The sequence below is a fragment of the Patella vulgata genome, chromosome 6 (genome assembly GCF_932274485.2).
Source record: "Patella vulgata chromosome 6, xgPatVulg1.2, whole genome shotgun sequence".
Classification (NCBI taxonomy): Eukaryota; Metazoa; Mollusca; class Gastropoda; family Patellidae; genus Patella; species Patella vulgata.
In genome coordinates, this window is record NC_065884.2 from 13,804,277 (window position 1) to 13,821,968 (window position 17,692).

Genomic DNA, 17,692 nt, shown 5'->3' on the forward strand with positions numbered 1-17,692 from the left:
TTGGAAAAAGCCAATATGTGATGGAGCAAGCACATAGCTTTTCTGTTGTCATTTTTGTGGAAAATAGGTCAAGAAGTAATGGCAAAAGTACAGGGTCTCTGAAATGTTTACAGTCATCTAAATAATGATAAAATTCATAAATAATTATACAGAAAGTTTCCAAGGACTGGAGAGTTACTCAGTTAGCAATAATTTTACAATCATTGCTTTCTGCGTGCAACAAAGGTTACCTTGTGACCTGGTTGTCTTTGAGTGACGGGTCACACCATGTGACAATGTGCTTAGATTGTAATTGAGTTTACCACACAGTTATGTCATATTGTTATCTTACACCTCCATTCAGACCTATTCCCAAATAGTCAGGAATTATACTTCCATTCACTCCCATTCCCAAATAGTGAGAACCATTTCTAAATAGTGAGAAATTACATGTATACCCCTATTCACTCCCAATCCAATGAACACCACCAGTCAAGCTTCCTAAACAGTTTAGTTGACTGAGATTTAGAAACATCCTACAATAATGGATTTTAAGACAACTATGGTCAGTTAATACATTCAAGTGATTTTCATTTGTAGTCTTCTAGTGCTCCAGGATCATCTTGTAGTTGATTTAAGCGTAACCTAGTTTCATTTCTGTGATTTTTTGTCTCGCCATTTTAGTCAACCCTAAGGCATCTTTCTTCCGCGTGTGATAAAGCCTTTTGGTTTACAAATGATGTAGTAAATTGACTGTTTCTGCAGGCAGGTTATTTATCAAATTCTTTGCCCTTACAATCCTATCTGAGTGTATTAATTTGAATTAATGTTGAATTTATTTCATTATTCTACTATAGAATTTCAACATACAGGCAGTTGAATATGTAAGTTATGGTGCTTACACCAGTAGTCATGTCCTGGGAGTTATTGTTGATATGAGTGTTGATGTTTACCACTCTGCTTTTCAGGAATGTCTGCCTAGCAGGCAAGGATAAAGGTGTGGGGAAAGATGATGCCCTAGTAGATGAAAATATTAAAGTTATCCCTTTAATAGCTTGAATTAAGTTGCAGATTTTCTAAATTTCCCCAATCCTTGACACAAAATAGATCATTTTTGGAACCGACATGGTTCAGTTTAATTTCAATAATTTGCTTGTGCATTAGGAGTTTCTAGCAGTGAGAGGAAATGGGAGGACCCATAGAAAATCCACCAGGTTAGACAGCCGACCCTACTCCTTGTAATGTATAAGCTAGGAATCAAAACCATGCCATTTGAGTAAATAACAGACCTTATGATCTAAAGTACGCACCTTACGCAGTTCGACCAACCCAAACTTCTTGTGATTTATGTCAATGTCATTTGTAACTGAACCATAGACAATTTATATTTTATAAAACAAATTGTGAATAGCGAATTGTGTTTTGTCAATAACCATTGTTTTTTATCTGATAAATTGTAACTGTAGCCATTATTATGGGAGATAATTAAAAAACTGTTTTCAATGTTGTTTGATGAACTAATAAAGGGTAACATAGAAGAGAAATAAACGATTGTTGATTCTACCTTATGCTGGGTCAACATCTAATGTTTAATATATCGATTTAAGATTTGTTTTGTCAATGTGTGCTACCGATATTCAACAAATCAATATTTTACCGCGACAAAATGTATCGCTGACATCTATTATTAGAAATAATGTGTTGTACAGGTGTTGTGATTTAATATCAATAATTTGATGTTTTGTTATATAATCAGACAGATGCAGTCATTATCTAGTATTGGTTCAATCACACGTTTATAATAATTAATACTTGTTTTATTTATAAGAAAAGATATGAACTGAAATGGGATTTAGTGTCCGATTTTTCTGCACTGACTGATGTTATGGAGATATAGGCCTACACCATAATGTTTGCTATGAGGGACATTTTGCCTGGACAGCTAGATTACAGGCTACAGCCTACTCTTATTTCGAATTCCAATTATTATGGGTTCTTTTACGTGCATTATAATGTGTACACAGGACATCTGTTTTCTTATCGTCCTAACAACAAGACAATACTGTATCCCTGAGATGCGGGTGCTGCAGACTTGGGAAAAATTTATGGTTCCCAGCCTGGATTTCAAACTCTACCAAATGTAGACAATTTTTGGGACAATGCTAAAATTTATCAAATTATTTTGGAAAATTATCTGGCAAATGTTTGAAGAGAGAGCTCCGGTGCCACTGCTCTGACAAAAATGGCCCTTGTTGCAAATTTAAATTGAAAACAAAATTATGATAGGCCCTACACAAGGAATAAATGGCCTATTACTAGATTTTCCATAAAACAGTTTTATCTAATTTTTATTTCCAACCAATTTTCAAGTTATTATTTCTCTGATCAATTTGTTTCTCTGTGAGTGTAACTGGAGACCATAAAGTCAAAGCACATGTGTTCTAATGGCTAGATGGATAATAGGATTGAAAGAAGACAATCAATAATGGAAACAATGCTTGATGGGGGGGGGGGGTATTATCATTATTATTCATACTGCTCTGCTTGCTTGACCAAGCTGATACTTTAAATGTGTAGCAATTTATGTTCAGACCAACTACTGGAAGCCGATAAGGGACAGATGACAACGATGTTTGGGGTGGGGTTTATTGCCAGGTAACCGATCAAGATATACTTCTGGTGGGGAAACAAGTAGGTTTTCGCTTACTGTTGGTTGAAAGATGTTGTCCCCGGCAACTAAACGACGAATTTTATTCCTTGTGGATTAGCTTAAAGCACACGGTGGCCACTGAATGGAATCCGGAATTTAGATCAATATTAAACGTGAACGGCTGATTGCACGGAATAACTTACTCTCATTCAACCTATTGCTCATTGGGTTTTGAAGAGCTTTCAGAAAATTATTTAGAATTCTATATGATTAAATAAGTTTTAGTTACCGATGTTGAAACTCAAGACAGGATAGAAACAAAATCAGCAGAACAAATCTTCGGACATGGAACACAATCAAAGATAAAAGGACATTTCTTTGTTAAAAATTGATAGTAAAATTGCAATTTAGATTCTAATTGGAAATTTTCGAGCTCAGATTATACTTAAATTTCCTTTTACAAAAAGAAATTTAAATTGGTTACAGACAGGTTATATTGCCATTCAACGACCACATAAAATATGAAGGTAATGGTAATGGTGATGGCGCTGTAGCAGAAATCCCTTTCAATTGGCACGCCTTGATCCATATCTTTAATTGACAATTTATATAAGACATTTCAACAGAGGCAGTAGTTTGAGTTTTGCAAATGAGGCAGATTGACCGAGTTACATGAAGTCACAAATTTGTCTGGGTGTTCGTTCATTAATGAATGAATGAAATATGGTTTAATGTCCTACTTTTCTGCACCAACTGGGCTAATGAAGATTGCATATGCCATACAGTGTTCTTTGAAGGACATTTTGCCCAGCCATTGACATGACACTGCTGCATACTCTTATCTTGAATTTCAACTGCGTGTACACAAGACCTTGGTTTTCCATTCCATGCCAACGACTAGATGCTGTCCTTGTCAGGTCCTCTGTCCTGCATTCACTGACAATATGAAACCACCCTGGAAAATGCTAGGGAACCAACCTTAATCACTGAGCTACAGCGGTTCCTCCATTCATTAAGTTTCTCTAGGTCCTCCGGTTTCCTCCCACCGGTTTCCTCCCAGTTGTACGTGACAACGGGTGGTGTCGCCTGTCCAACCTTGTTGGTTTTCTCCAGGTCCTCCGGTTTCTTCCCACTGCTAAAGACCCCTACGCGCAAGCGAATGATTGAAATAAAATTAAACCATGTGTTTAGTTTGTGTCGAGTGGATGTTAAACCCCATTTCTCATAAAAGTACCACACAGATGAGCAGGACTGGGATAAGGGTGTCGAAGAGCCTTTCTCCCAAAATTATTCCAAAAATTATAACTGGAAAGACTCCTTCAAACTGTTGACAGCTGAAAGCAACATCAGTTATATATTGGTTTAATCTTATGACACAACATTTTAAATAAAAAATATCAAGCTCACAACATAAAGGCAAATCAATTAAATTTATTTTAATGGAAGCTTTTAATTTGAGACCGAAATCAAAGCAGTTATGTCCTTTTAAGTTTGTTTTGAAACAAGCAGTTCAGATAATTTGATCAAAATATTTGTTGGGTTTGATCTTGACGGCAAAATCGATTGAGAAAAAATCCAGTTGAATGAATAACTATGGCTTTGTTAACATTTCACTCGAAATTCCAAACATTAAATTAGCTCTTCTGTGGAAATCCAACCTCTAAACAGATAGGGATCGAAGATCAATTTGGGTCATAATTTAAAAAACCTTTAGAAAAGATGAAAAGTATGCAAGCTTTTAGAAATTTTTTAATGCCGGTTTAAGCCAGGAAAGATATTAAATTATTTATAGGACCATAAAAATCAAAAAATGTCAGAAGTTGTTGTTGGCTTCACTATGTAGATTCACAAGCAATGCTTATACCTATAAAGCAAGCAGTTTCACCAGTACATGTATGTCGAGGATTGTCTTCTTAAAAGGCACTATTGGTATTTGTGGACGTAGATGTAACATCAAGAAAGGTTAAATTCATGTAAATATACCATAAAAAGAACGTAAATTGTGCCCGGAGTCAGCCAGTCTAAATGGATGAGCAATTTACGTGAAGCTGCGTACATGTAAATTATCCTTCAAGCTAGATCTTAAAGTCTGCATTACCTTTAAAAGCATGCAGTTGCGAAACATGCTGATCAATTTTACTCAATGAATGTTCTTAGCTGGCAGTGTTTGTCCTCAAGGAAGGTCTTCGTAAGGGTGTAGGAGTGCCATTGGAATGGCTTAACCTTGCTCACAGTATTAGGAAGGTGGTTTAGCTAAATTTTGCAATCTATTCAGCTTATATAGAAGGGATATGCTTATGCGTATTACGTCTAAAGTAATTTTCTGAAGGCAAGGTTTCTATTATTCTCTAAAAAGCCAAAATAAGATAGGGATAGGTTACCATGAAATTGTGCATGATGTATTTTAAGGGAGATTCCAAATGTTAGTTGTTGTTTTTTTTGCCTTGCATTCAAAAGGTTCGGTTCGGGAGTGGTTGTCCATCCTAGCAAAAAGTTATGCAATGTGCAGTTTTTGAATAGAAAGCTTTTCGTTGATAAGTTTAATCTATGTACATGTACCATTTTACTTTCAATAGTAAAAAAAACAATGATTTAGCAAAAAAAATGTCATAGAATATTTTATAATGCCAATAATTAGATAGTTTCATCAATAAATGATTTGTATGAATGAGGAAATATTTGTAGTTGCTCTATAGTATTTTGTTATTAATAAGGCATCTTTGTTCAGATATGATCAATTATTGAGTTAATGTCATTCTTCTATGGTTTTCTCCATCTGCTAATTGATGTACATACCAGATCACTCTTCTCCGATCAATACTATTGTTTTCCTACTACTAAATAGAAAACTTCCGTATTATTACTATAGAACAAGATACTAATTAATTATCTTCGTTACTGTATATTTGTATGCAGGAGATTTCTGGTGTTCAAGTCTCGTACTGAGTTATTCTATCAGCAAGTCGGACACGTTTTTTTTATTATCATTGGTAAAAGGGGGTCAGTCACAGAGATTGCTTTGGCAACGTAATTGTGCTAATCTTGGCATATTCCCAACCTCCTGTCCACCCTCTGCATTATAGTTACAAAAATCCTTTACTTTTTCTATTTATCAATTTATATGGTATTGTATGCATCCTTTGAAATGCTTCAGAACCGACAAAGTTACACCATTTCCTTTTCCACTTTCATTGCCTTCAAAGTTCAAAGAATATTCCACATTTTAGAAGCACTAGCATGTTATTTAATAAAATTTGGGGATTTGCCAGTGCTTCAAATGAATTGGAAATTCTAAACCTTTTCAGTGATTGTAGTAATTATCAATGGCCATGACAATCTTTCCCATTCTAGACATCTTGGCAATTCTATCTGGCATACAACAATTTCCAATCCTCTATAAACACACATAAATGGATGGTATTATATGGATGTAGACAGTACATTTCCCATCCTACATAATCAGTAGGTTGTTAGAGATTTATTCTTGTAGCTACATTATCACCATCTCAACACTTGGATTTCATCAATTAAATGTCGTCATTATTAAAGTCATCCAGTCTTGTGAAATGCATAGAGAATTTTTTGGTAAAGAATTACATACTTTACTCAGCTTTGCTAACAATTCTATATAGATGTCATAATAGCAATATATGTATATATGTTTATGACTTGTTTGTTCAGGGGGATTGGCCGCATGGTTAATGTGTGTTCACTCGATCATAAGGTCTGTCATTGAGTCAAGTGGCATGGTTTCGATTCCCCACTTGTTAGGGGGGGTTGGATGGCTGAATGGTTAGCGTGTGCACGCTGTATCATAAAGTCTGTCATTGAGTCGACTGGCGTGGTTTCGAATCCCCGGTTGTACGTGACAAGGAGTAGGTCGCCTGTCCAACCTCGTGGGTTTTCTCCGGGTCCTCCGGTTTCCTCCCACTGCTAAAGACCCCTATGCGCAAGCGAATTATTGAAATAAAGTTAAACCATATGTTAGTCCCGAAATGACCTAGTTTGTGTCGAGTGGACGTTAAACCCCATTTCTCTCTCTCTCTCTCTCTCTCTCTCTCTCCCACTTGTTAGTGACAAGGAGTGTGGTTGCCTGTCCAACCTTGTGTGTTTTCTTCGGGTCCTCTGGTTTTATTCTACTGCTAAGTAAAATTGAACCATATATTAGTCCCGAAACGACCATGTTTGGTTTAAGTGGATGTTAAACTCCATATCTCTCATGTTTGTTCAAACGGCTACACTAGGGCTGCTCCAGGACTGAAATTTGTTATTTCGGGGCAGCTCAAGTGACAGGTCAGGTCAGGTGGCATCGTACTTCAGTTTTCTTAGTTATACTACTAAACAGTTTCACGACTACATCAGGGCTGCCCTTGAGGTATAAGGGCATCTGAAGCCAGGAGTGTCATGTGCCTGATGGCATTCTACTTCTGGTAATTACACTACTTTCATATTTATGTCAGTTTACGAAACGCCTATGATATAAACTCAAAGCCTGGGAGTACCTCTTTGTTCTTTTCAACATAAGAAAAGGTTTCAGAAAATAAGAATTTTGTATTATGGAAATTAATTTTTATGGGTACCGATATCATATTCACAATATGTATATAAACTCGAAGCCTATAGAGTACCTCCCCTGTTTAAAATAGAGGTTTCAAGTTTCAAGACAATATAAATTTCTAATTGTGGAAATAAATTTACAGCCTGTATCGATTTTCATTTATCAGGAATATATAGCAAGTTACGAGACCATGTCTTAATTAAGACAAGGCTGTGATATTTGTACTGTTATGTGATATGATTATATTATGGTTACGCTGTGCTTTGATGATATATATAATATACTGGAGAATTTATATATATTGCTGCCTATATATACTGGTTGTCTTTTGATAATGATAGAATATAGTCTAGACTTGGATATTTCACGTATATTCAAATCATCTGAGAATATTGTAGAGTAGTACTCAAAAGAAAATTGTCACCCACATGGTCCAGAATATTTGGATATAAAAGTGTTTGATTTATCAATATATCCCATATCTCTTTATAATTGGCTCAATGACTTAATGTCCTTGTTTCATTCAAAATTCGGAGGGCCTGACAAGAACCGCTGTCTAGTCGTTCGGATGGGACAAAAAAAAAAACAAGGTCCTGTGTATACATTGGCGTGCACGTAAAAAATCTCTTGACATTTTGAATTCGATATAAGAGTATGCCGTAGTGCCGCTATCCGAGCGAAATATCCCTCATAGCACACCGTATAGCGTATGCCCGTCTTCATTAGCCCAGTATTGGAGCAGAACAGTAGTACATTAAACCCTATTTCATTTCCATTCAAAATGTCTTCAACAAGCAGAATAGGTTTATGATATAGTCTTTAAATGTGCACAAAGTGTACGCCAATCATTTCTTGTCTAGTTGCTTGTCGCTCAACTAGAATGACATGGATTCAAACAGTTGTTGTTATTAAAGGCGAGCAATCTCTCTCAAGCGTCTGCCGCTCACCTAAATGTCGACCGAGGGGATGTTTTTCTCCCTCTCCTTACAATTGAAAATCGCTCTCCTTTACAAAGTCATTGGGGTTTATTATCATTTATGAATCCAGGAATGACCCCCTAACATGCAGTTATTGATCTTCAGAACCATTTACTATACACACAACTGATCACTCTCCTTAATTCCTAAATCACTCTTTTTATCGAAACTGGGAGAGCTTTTTAAGGGGAGTGATTTTTTTCAATTTGTTGATTAAGGACAGCGTTTTTCAGCTCTCCTCTAAAATACAAACAACGACTGGTTCAAATCCAGGTGTGGTCCGAGAAGGAACCATGTAATTTATTACAAGCCCTGCTTCTACTTCTTAGGGATACAGCCTGACAATGATAAGTATTGTCTTTGGAATGAGACATAGAACTGAGGTCCACCTGGTACACTCTGGAATGCACATTTGATGAAGATTACTTGAGAACACAGCTTTAATTCCAATTTCTCCTTCCTAGCAGAACACCCACAGATATTTTTGTCTTGAAGTGATCAAAGTATTGTGTTAACGAGGTGTTAAATACTATAGATCCTATCATTATTGCATTTCATTACATCATTGAAACAATATGTTCAACTGATGAGCCATAATTCATGTAATTAAAGTACTATACAGTATAGGTAATATTCCCCAAGCAACTACTGTATATTAGAAGTAGTTTTAATCCAGGACACGTTTCTGATGCTTACCCTTTATCAACTGGTTACAAAAATAATCCTGTTATTTTGTGTATTTATTTAGTTCGCTTTTTCCCTTTTCAGAATTATGATAGCAGTGAATCGAAGCTTCGAAGAGAATTTGAAATATATGGGCCAATCAGAAAGGTAACTAAATTTAATATTATTTTCCACTATTTTTCTGGTAAAGCTGCTGATAGTGAGATCACTATGATAAATCGAAAGTTATACCGCTTTTGTCATTATCTGCCATCGGTATAAACAAGGAAAAATATCTTAGTTAGTTAGTGTTAGTTGTATTTTACGTCCGCTTCCACCGAGGTGATATCTTTTGATGGGTTTCTTTTTAAATGGACAGAATCTAAGCCAAGAGATTATCTACCTTTGATGTTTTAGTTTTGTTTTTTTCATTAAATGTTAAATAATCAATTTAAGTAGATTTAATCTTGGATTAGATCTTGTACGGAAAATCCATTTCACTATTAGCAGTTGCAACTTTCTTTTTGTCAAACATAATAATTTTCCATGTTTGATTTATGTACATGAGTGACTTGAAAGTACATAAAACATCGTTCAAGGAGAAGTAATGGTAACAATTTAATTAAGTTCACAAATCGTACTTCCAATAAAGGCTATAAGATTATGCCCATTATTGATCAAACATTACGGTAAAAAGACGAATGATGCACTGAAATGAATTTCTATACACTTAAATGTAGCTGTGGATCCAAAATTTGGATTTCGATCCCCAGTTGTATGTAACAAGGATTGGGGTCACCTGTCCAACCTTGTGCATTTTCTCCGGGTCCTGGTTTCCTCCCACTGCTAAAGACCCCAATGCGCAAGCGAATTGTTGAAATAAAATTGAACCATGTGATACTCCCGAAATGACCTAGTTTGTGTCAAGTGGACGTTAAACCCCATTTCTCCCTTTCTCTCTCGGATCCAAAATTTGAAATTCTTATAGAATTCACTTACTTATAGTTATTAAATTACGGTTAGGCCACATCAATTTGATATTCTGTTTTTCAGGAACATGGTGTAAAAATTAAATATTCCTTATTTCCTTCTTATTTATAAACCAAAAGTAGATGATTTGGTTGTGCTGTTCAAAAGCTTTTTTGTTACAATTTTATAAGTTTTTCAATTTTAAACAAAACATTTTTCATGTGATTCAAGTGGCTATATTTTTACCAAGATCCTCAAGAACAGAAATTAAACTGTTATGGCCTTAACTTAAAACATGTAAAAATTACATTTAATTCTCTGGCTACATTTGACTTGTAATCAAATTCTACTTGGAGAAAATATATTATGGAAATGTCTTCAGTGAAAGATTGGATTTCAACTAAGTTCAAACTTGATAGAAAAAAGCGGAAAATATTGCTTGCCAAGTCCTGGCCTTCATGATTAAATAGGCAAGCCAAATCATTTACCATTTTCGTTTTCCACTTACTGCTGGAACATCACTCATTATCCGTTCCATCATTTTGATCAAAGAATTACAAAAAATCCATCTGTCTTGAGAAATATAATTTATCTTCATAATTATAACGGTTTCAAGTAGTGCTCATACTCAAAAAGGGATTGCTTTCAGATTGTTTGAAGGGTTAATTAAACATCCATATCCCAACATTCTCGAATACTCTTTACAAGAAAAATATCAAATATATGATCGTTTATGGACAGTTTCGTATTCATATAATATTTTAATACACATATTTTAGGAATAACAATTAGTACTTCAGGAAAACTTAATCTGTCTTCTAAAGGTTTTCATCAGTTATGACAAGGAAGATGACATCAGAATTTATGATTGTAGACTATATAAATATTTATATCAGTACAGACTGGTACAGACTCCAAGCAACTTGGCTTTTCCATACCCGTCTTTTATAAGATCAGCGCTGGACAATTAAGCCTGAAGGAACTTTCAAATTGAATTTAAGGCCTGCCAAAAATACATATAGGTTAATGTAATGTCATTGTAGTGATGGTAGTGGGGTGTTAAGTGTACTTTAAATGATTATGTTGGAACCAGTTTGTATTGATTATGGTAGTTTTCAAGTAGGAAGTGCTGGTATTGAGATTAGAGAGTAATTTGTTCTAATCTACCAGTGCCGAAGATGAAATAGGTTCAGATGCTAAAAAAATCACAGTCTTGAAAATAAGATAGCACTTTTTTTCTTTTTTTTTGAAAGAAGAAAATTGTGTCATCTTTTGGATTTATGAGTACATTTCAGAGTTTAATGTATTACCAAATTTGATAAAGAATTATTTTAGTTTTACATGACAAAACGGCTTCACTAACGAAGTAGTATTGGGTATTATGAATATCTTTATAAACACTGGTACAAAAAAAGAAATGGTATGCCAGGTAAAATTACAGGTACCAGAGAGATTGTACCTGTATTTGTGGCTAACAATGTCTGTGACAAGTGTTTGGTTTCCAGGCTTGACTATATCTAATCTCTCAGGTGTATCTTAAAAAATTCCAAATAATTTAATGAACTGATCCATTTTACAGAACATTCTATTTTAACATTTATTATTTTTAATAGTAATATTTATGTGAATGACATGGAAGTCGGTTAAGAATAGTCTGTAGGAATGTAAATAAAACTTGTACAAAGAAAACATTTCTTGAAACAACTTTTCACCAGTTAGCATATCATTGGTATATCACACATACTGTACTTACTCCAAATAACATGCCCACTCAATACTGACATTAAAACTGAACAGATCTTTTGAGAATTAATCTAAATACCACATCTACTTCAAAAAAAAAAAAAAAAAAAAATATTGTATTCGATAGAAACCTGTTTCTACAAATCTAAAGTTTCTTTAGCGTAAGAAAATCTGTACTTATTTAAATTACTTTCTTGATCAGATCAGATCTGCGATTGATAGGCACAATCACTACTGCAATTTATCAGACATGATAGTACCATAATGTAATTGATCAGTATCATACTGCAATTGATAAGAACTGTAAGTACTGCAATTGATCAGCCTTGATCATTACCATACTGTACTTGATTAGTTTTGCAATTCAACATACAATTGATCAGTATCATACAGTACCATACTGCACTATATCAGTTTTGCAATTCAACATACATGCTAATTATGTTCTATTGGCAGATGGGGGGTTGGATGGCTGAATGGTTAGCGTGCGCGCGCTGTATCATAAAGTCTGTCATTGAGTCGACTGGGGTGGTTTCGAATCCCCGGTTGTACGTGACAAGGAGTAGGGTCGCCTGTCCAACCTCGTGGGTTTTCTCCGGGTCCTCCGGTTTCCTCCCACTGCTAAAGACCCCTACGCGCAAGCGAATTATGTAAAAAAAATTAAACCATATGTTAGTCCCGAAATGACCTAGTTTGTGTCGAGTGGACGTTAAACCCCATTTCTCTCTCTCTCTAATGGGAGATAACACACATGAATAAGGTTGTACCCATCTAATTGTGTTTATTACTCTCATATTACTACTTTTTTTTAATAGATATTTGAATTGAGATTGTTTTTCAATGCCCGATTTAATGGTAAGATGGCAGCTATTGAAATGATAAATCTCTGAGATTTGTCAAGATAAATGTGTGTTTATTGCAACAAATACAGTGAAAAATCAGCCGCTGAAACAAAACATTTAACAGCTGTTTTATCCATTAATGTCTAATGCACCACAATATTTTCAGCCTTCATCAAGATATGTCTGGGTGGTGCAGTTATTTTTGGAAACAATTCTCTGGAGCAAGAAATAAATGCAATTAGTAAGCTCAAATAAGCTAATGCGCTATAATGAACTTACTCTGTATGCATTATGTATACACTTCAATAATCTCTTTAATATAATAATGTTGGCCATTTTTGATCTGCCGGTTGAAGATGTAGCTAGTGGATTATAACACGGTGTAATCGATGAAATTTAGAAGCCCCCTTCGGCTCGACCTGCTCTATCCGATATTCTTCCAGATTATAAATAGTTAAGACAGAAAAGTGGTACAAATGTGGACTAGCCTCCTTTAATCTATTTGATTGTGAACGATATGAAAGGAATGAAATGATCACCGGTGGGCTAGAATTAGCCATATCCGGTCAGAACCACGGAGAAGGTCAGCTGGTCCTAATTGGATCAATAAAGGACTGGCTTATAGCTACCCATCAGTAAGAACTGTCTATATAGATATTCTATTAACTTATCACACACACACAGTAAAGATTGTAACACACAGGAATCATGGAAAGTAAAGAAAGCCAGGCTAAAGGCCAACAACACCATTCACTGAAGTTGCAAAACATTTAACAGACACCTTCCTATTAAGGGTATTGAATCTGTTTCTATTGGATTTTTGTGCTTTAGATCATAAGGTCTGTCGTTGAGTCAAGTGGTGTATTTTCGATACCCAATGGTAATGACAAGGAGTAGGGTCGCCTGTCCAGCCTTTCTCAGGTTTTCTCAGGCTTTCTGGTTTCCTCCCACTGCTAATTTAAAGACCCCTATGCGAAAGCAAATATTTGAAAGAAAAAAAACATTTTAGTCCCAAAATGACCTCTCGCTCTCTCTCTCTCTCTCTCTCTCTCTCTTGATGACTATTTCTATAAATATGAATTCCTGCTATTCTCTTATTGAATACACAGCTTACATTTCCTCAAGTGTGACCATATATAATACCAGACAACTCAGTTACACTGTATTTATTTAACACTTCTACCTCTTAATAAAACTGTTGTGAATTTCTCTACATTTATTCTCACCAAATAATCACAAGATAATCAAATATTACTATTGCATATAAATCTCTTAGTTAAATTATAACATCCAAAGTCTTATTAATTGGATTTACTACTTGCATATATTAGTTGAAGCTCATAGCACACTGTATGGCGTATGTCTGTCTTCATTGGCCCAGTTGGTACAGACAAAAGGATGTTAAACCCCATTTAATTTCAAGTTGAATCATATTATCTGAACTCTTTTTAATTGGATTGAAGCATGTTTTTCTTAGGATCTCTGAAAGTCATAAAAGGGGTTGTTCACACTTTGCAAGGTAGTATATATTTTGAAAGTTGGATACCTAAAAGTAATCTGTTTAATTCTGGTACAATTCCATTCAGTATACAATGATTTGAAGAATGTTAAAACAATCTGCTGAGGACAAATTAGAAATTGACCAAAAAACTTTAATTAAATAATTTGTGAATAGGTTATTTAAATGATATTTCAGCTATAAAAAAAAATTGACCTAAAAATATTTAAGAGATAAGCTGGTTTCTCAAAATTATAATTGAAGTACTGCCCTGGTTTTTGTTGATTATTTAATATGCTGGTATTGTAGATAAGTATTGGTTATAATTTTCTATATCTCTTCTATTCACAGAAATGAAGAAATAAATTATCTATGATAAACTATTTTAAACATTCATTTTATTTCTTAAACAACTTGTAAAACTTAATCTGTTGCATTACCACTTTATGTCAAGACAGGTGGTTTCATAGGAGATTTAAAGGATTATCACTTACTCTTCTATTTGTAAACTAAAAGCTTTCATATCAGTTAATCTTTTTTGAATAGTGGGCGTACCTGGTATGCAGATAAATATTTGAGGTTTAAAGATACAGGAATTATTATTATGGGCGTAGTAAAAACTAAAACATAATTTAAATAAATAACATAAAACAGAAATTGGGTGAAAATGATGAATTCGTCTAAGTCTACTTTAATACATCTTGTTTGAATTCAATATTTGATAAACTATGAGAAAGAAATGGTTGTTTTGGGGGAAAATAATCAATAAAAATGATCCATCAAGTTCTACAATGATAGATATGTTTACAAATTCAAAAACATAAATAAGGAAAGAGGAGACATTTTATTACCCAAGACTGACCTTGATAGAAACTCTCCGAGCCGCTGCAATCGAAATCCGTCTCAAAAGTTGAGCATCATTATGCATGGTTTTTTCGCCCAACGGCTGAGTGGGATGTGGATGCATGCTTGACACCGGCATGAGGTCACCAATAAATTTAACCCATCATAAAATAATTTTTTTTTTTAGATATTCCTTATGACGTGGCACCACACATTGTGAAGGAATAATAAATTATGATAGTAATTCCTCTTAAACTTATTGAATACATCTCTTTTCTCGATGAAAATCACAATTGAAATCTTTGAGTGAATTAAGAGAAGGAATCCGTCTAATATCATGTCTGTACTTTAATATCTCCAACCCCCTATAACTAACTTGTGTATCCAGCTCATATATGAAATTTTTCAATGACTGGCGCTAAGATTTGAAAAGTAAATTACGCCTTGGCCAATCATTTATTTTCACAATAATGGCTTTTACGCAGAATTGGCTTTTACTAATTTGATAAAACTAGTTAGACTTGAATCTAAACGACCGACCCGATTTTGCTCATTTATTAGGAAAGTTTTTCATCTCTCTTAATCACCGTCAATAAATCTAAAAGCAAATAAATGACAAATGTAAGATCGATATTTGATATAATGAATCAATACAAATCATAAATGGCCCGACTTGATAGATTTCTTGACAAAAACCGTTAGGCAGTATATTACACCTCGGTGGAAGAATTAAGAGCCAGTGTTTCACCAAGGTGCTGTTTTTCACTGCCTGGTTGATCAGAAATCCAAAGATCAATAGTTAATCGATAGGATAACCTGTAATTGATAAATAATGGCCAGCGTAGATTGGTCTCGCAGCCATAACAAGTGACATAATCTGCTGCCATTTTCTAAAGTTGGGCCACACCAGACTTATTATCTGAGACTAGGACGAGGTTTAATATCGCAACTAATAATATTAATATTGGCCCCAGTCGAAAGTTAACCACGTCTAGCGGCATTCCATTCTCTCACTAATCTTCTTTTATAATGTCGTTCTTTCTATATTCGATATTTATGAAAAGCGCTTGTTAAACTTTTGATTATAATGTAAATGGGTATCCTGTCGAGCTCTAAACTACTCTATAATCACTTATTTTAATATAACAGCCATGGCTGTCTATAAATATGGTTGGATAAAGTGGTAAGATATTGAATGATATTGTGTTTAGTATTATGATTGGTGTAGAATAAAATCCTATAAGTGAGTGAATTATATTCTTTACTTAATCAATTTATTTAACCCTGATTTAATGGTAATTAGAGCAATTATTTCACGTGTATTAAAGAGGCTACGTTATGGGACTGCTGAAAATGGTTTAAAATGCTGTATTTAGAATATTGAATATTGGCATCTATACATGTTGAATTTTAGTTAATTTTATTTTTAGAAACGTAGGTGTAGAAATATATTCCAATGGCCAATTTTGAAATGTAAATATTTGATTGTTTCACTTATCCCACACTGGTCAAAGTTTCTGGAGGGTTGTTGTAATGGGCTTGACCTATCTTTTCATCCCGGTTTTGTTTCCATTGCATATCACATTAACTGTTCATAATTTGAATTAATAAATTAAAGGGCCAATCTTGATTATGTTTTGGAGAATAAAACTGCTTAATTTTGTGTAAAGTCCTTAAAATCCTCCACTTGGGGCTAAGCTACCAACTCAATATACGTGATATGTTTTCAAACAATTTAATCCCATCATTCTTTATCTGGAAATGGAGACTGGTGTCCCAAGATGTATTATACGTTGTCTGGATAAAACCAGACTTTTTTTTTATAAAAATAATGTGAGGTGAAATTTACCCTTCGTTATCGAGTATAGCACGTGGGTCATGCACTGTATAGACCTCTAAAGGGACAATGATAGTTTATCAGATCACCCAACAAAAATATTGACCCAAAATCTTTAATAAGATAAGCGGTTTTGACGTTCGCGTCCAAGTAACTCAATATTTTGAGCTGAAATTTTGAGACAAGGTAACTACACCATTCCTCTATATTTTGGGCTTAATTTCATACATACTCTGACTTTTATTTCTGAGACTCTGTTAAAATTGGGATGATCCCTTTAACTGTCCTGTGAAAATCATTTATCTTTCAAATTCCCTTCAAGTTACATTTTCCCTGAAGATTTTATTATTGGGGGTGTAATTAGCCATCAGATGACTGGAAGTTTAAACTGCTTCATGAAGTTCTTCATGTATCTTATTTTACAATCAAATCAGTATTCAACAGGCTACTTTTCATTAGATTAATGAGATTTCAAGTGATACCTAGTAATGGCTGTTTTAATCATCTCGTAAGGAGTTGGTGCATTCTTAATGATTACAGGGAGTTTTTGTATTTCATCATGGAGATTGGGAGTTAAATTTGGCATATCTTTTACTCTAGAGATTTGAGAGTTTCAGGAAAGGGGTGAGGTTTTTTTTTATCAAAATTGTTGGCAACAAACATGAAAGTATGTGAAAACACAGTAGAAGCTCTTTCAGAACTGACAGGAAACACACTTGATTTATTTTTAACACATTTATAATAAGCTTACAAGTTACTAAACTGTATAATTAAACTCTTAAACTGATGGTGCATATTGTTTTGATTATAAATTATGCTTCTGCACACAAAATTAAAAAATGATTATATATTAATTACATTAGTACCCTAGTAATTAATAGATGTGGATAGTTCCTGATAGTCTTATATATCATTTTGAAAAGGAAACAGAAATGGGGTATAATTTCTTTAACTTTTCCAAACCAACTGGGCTGAGGGGGGATTCCACCTGGACACCAAGTATTCTGACTATTCTTTGATTTGTGGGGGGTTGGATGGCTGAATGGTTAGCGTGCGCGCGCTGTATCATAAAGTCTGTCATTGAGTCGACTGCCGTGGTTTCGAATCCCCGGTTGTACGTGACAAGGAGTAGA

General features: G+C 34.4%; 1 protein-coding gene across 1 annotated transcript in view; it reads left to right on the top strand.

Moving 5' to 3' along the window:
• Positions 1-17,692, top strand: part of LOC126825300 (U1 small nuclear ribonucleoprotein 70 kDa) — an 89,125-nt gene that overhangs the window by 45,377 nt on the left and 26,056 nt on the right. The window contains exon 5 of the mRNA XM_050554883.2: positions 8,933-8,995. Coding sequence (XP_050410840.1) covers positions 8,933-8,995 — 63 coding nt within the window. The remainder of the gene's footprint in view (positions 1-8,932; positions 8,996-17,692) is intronic.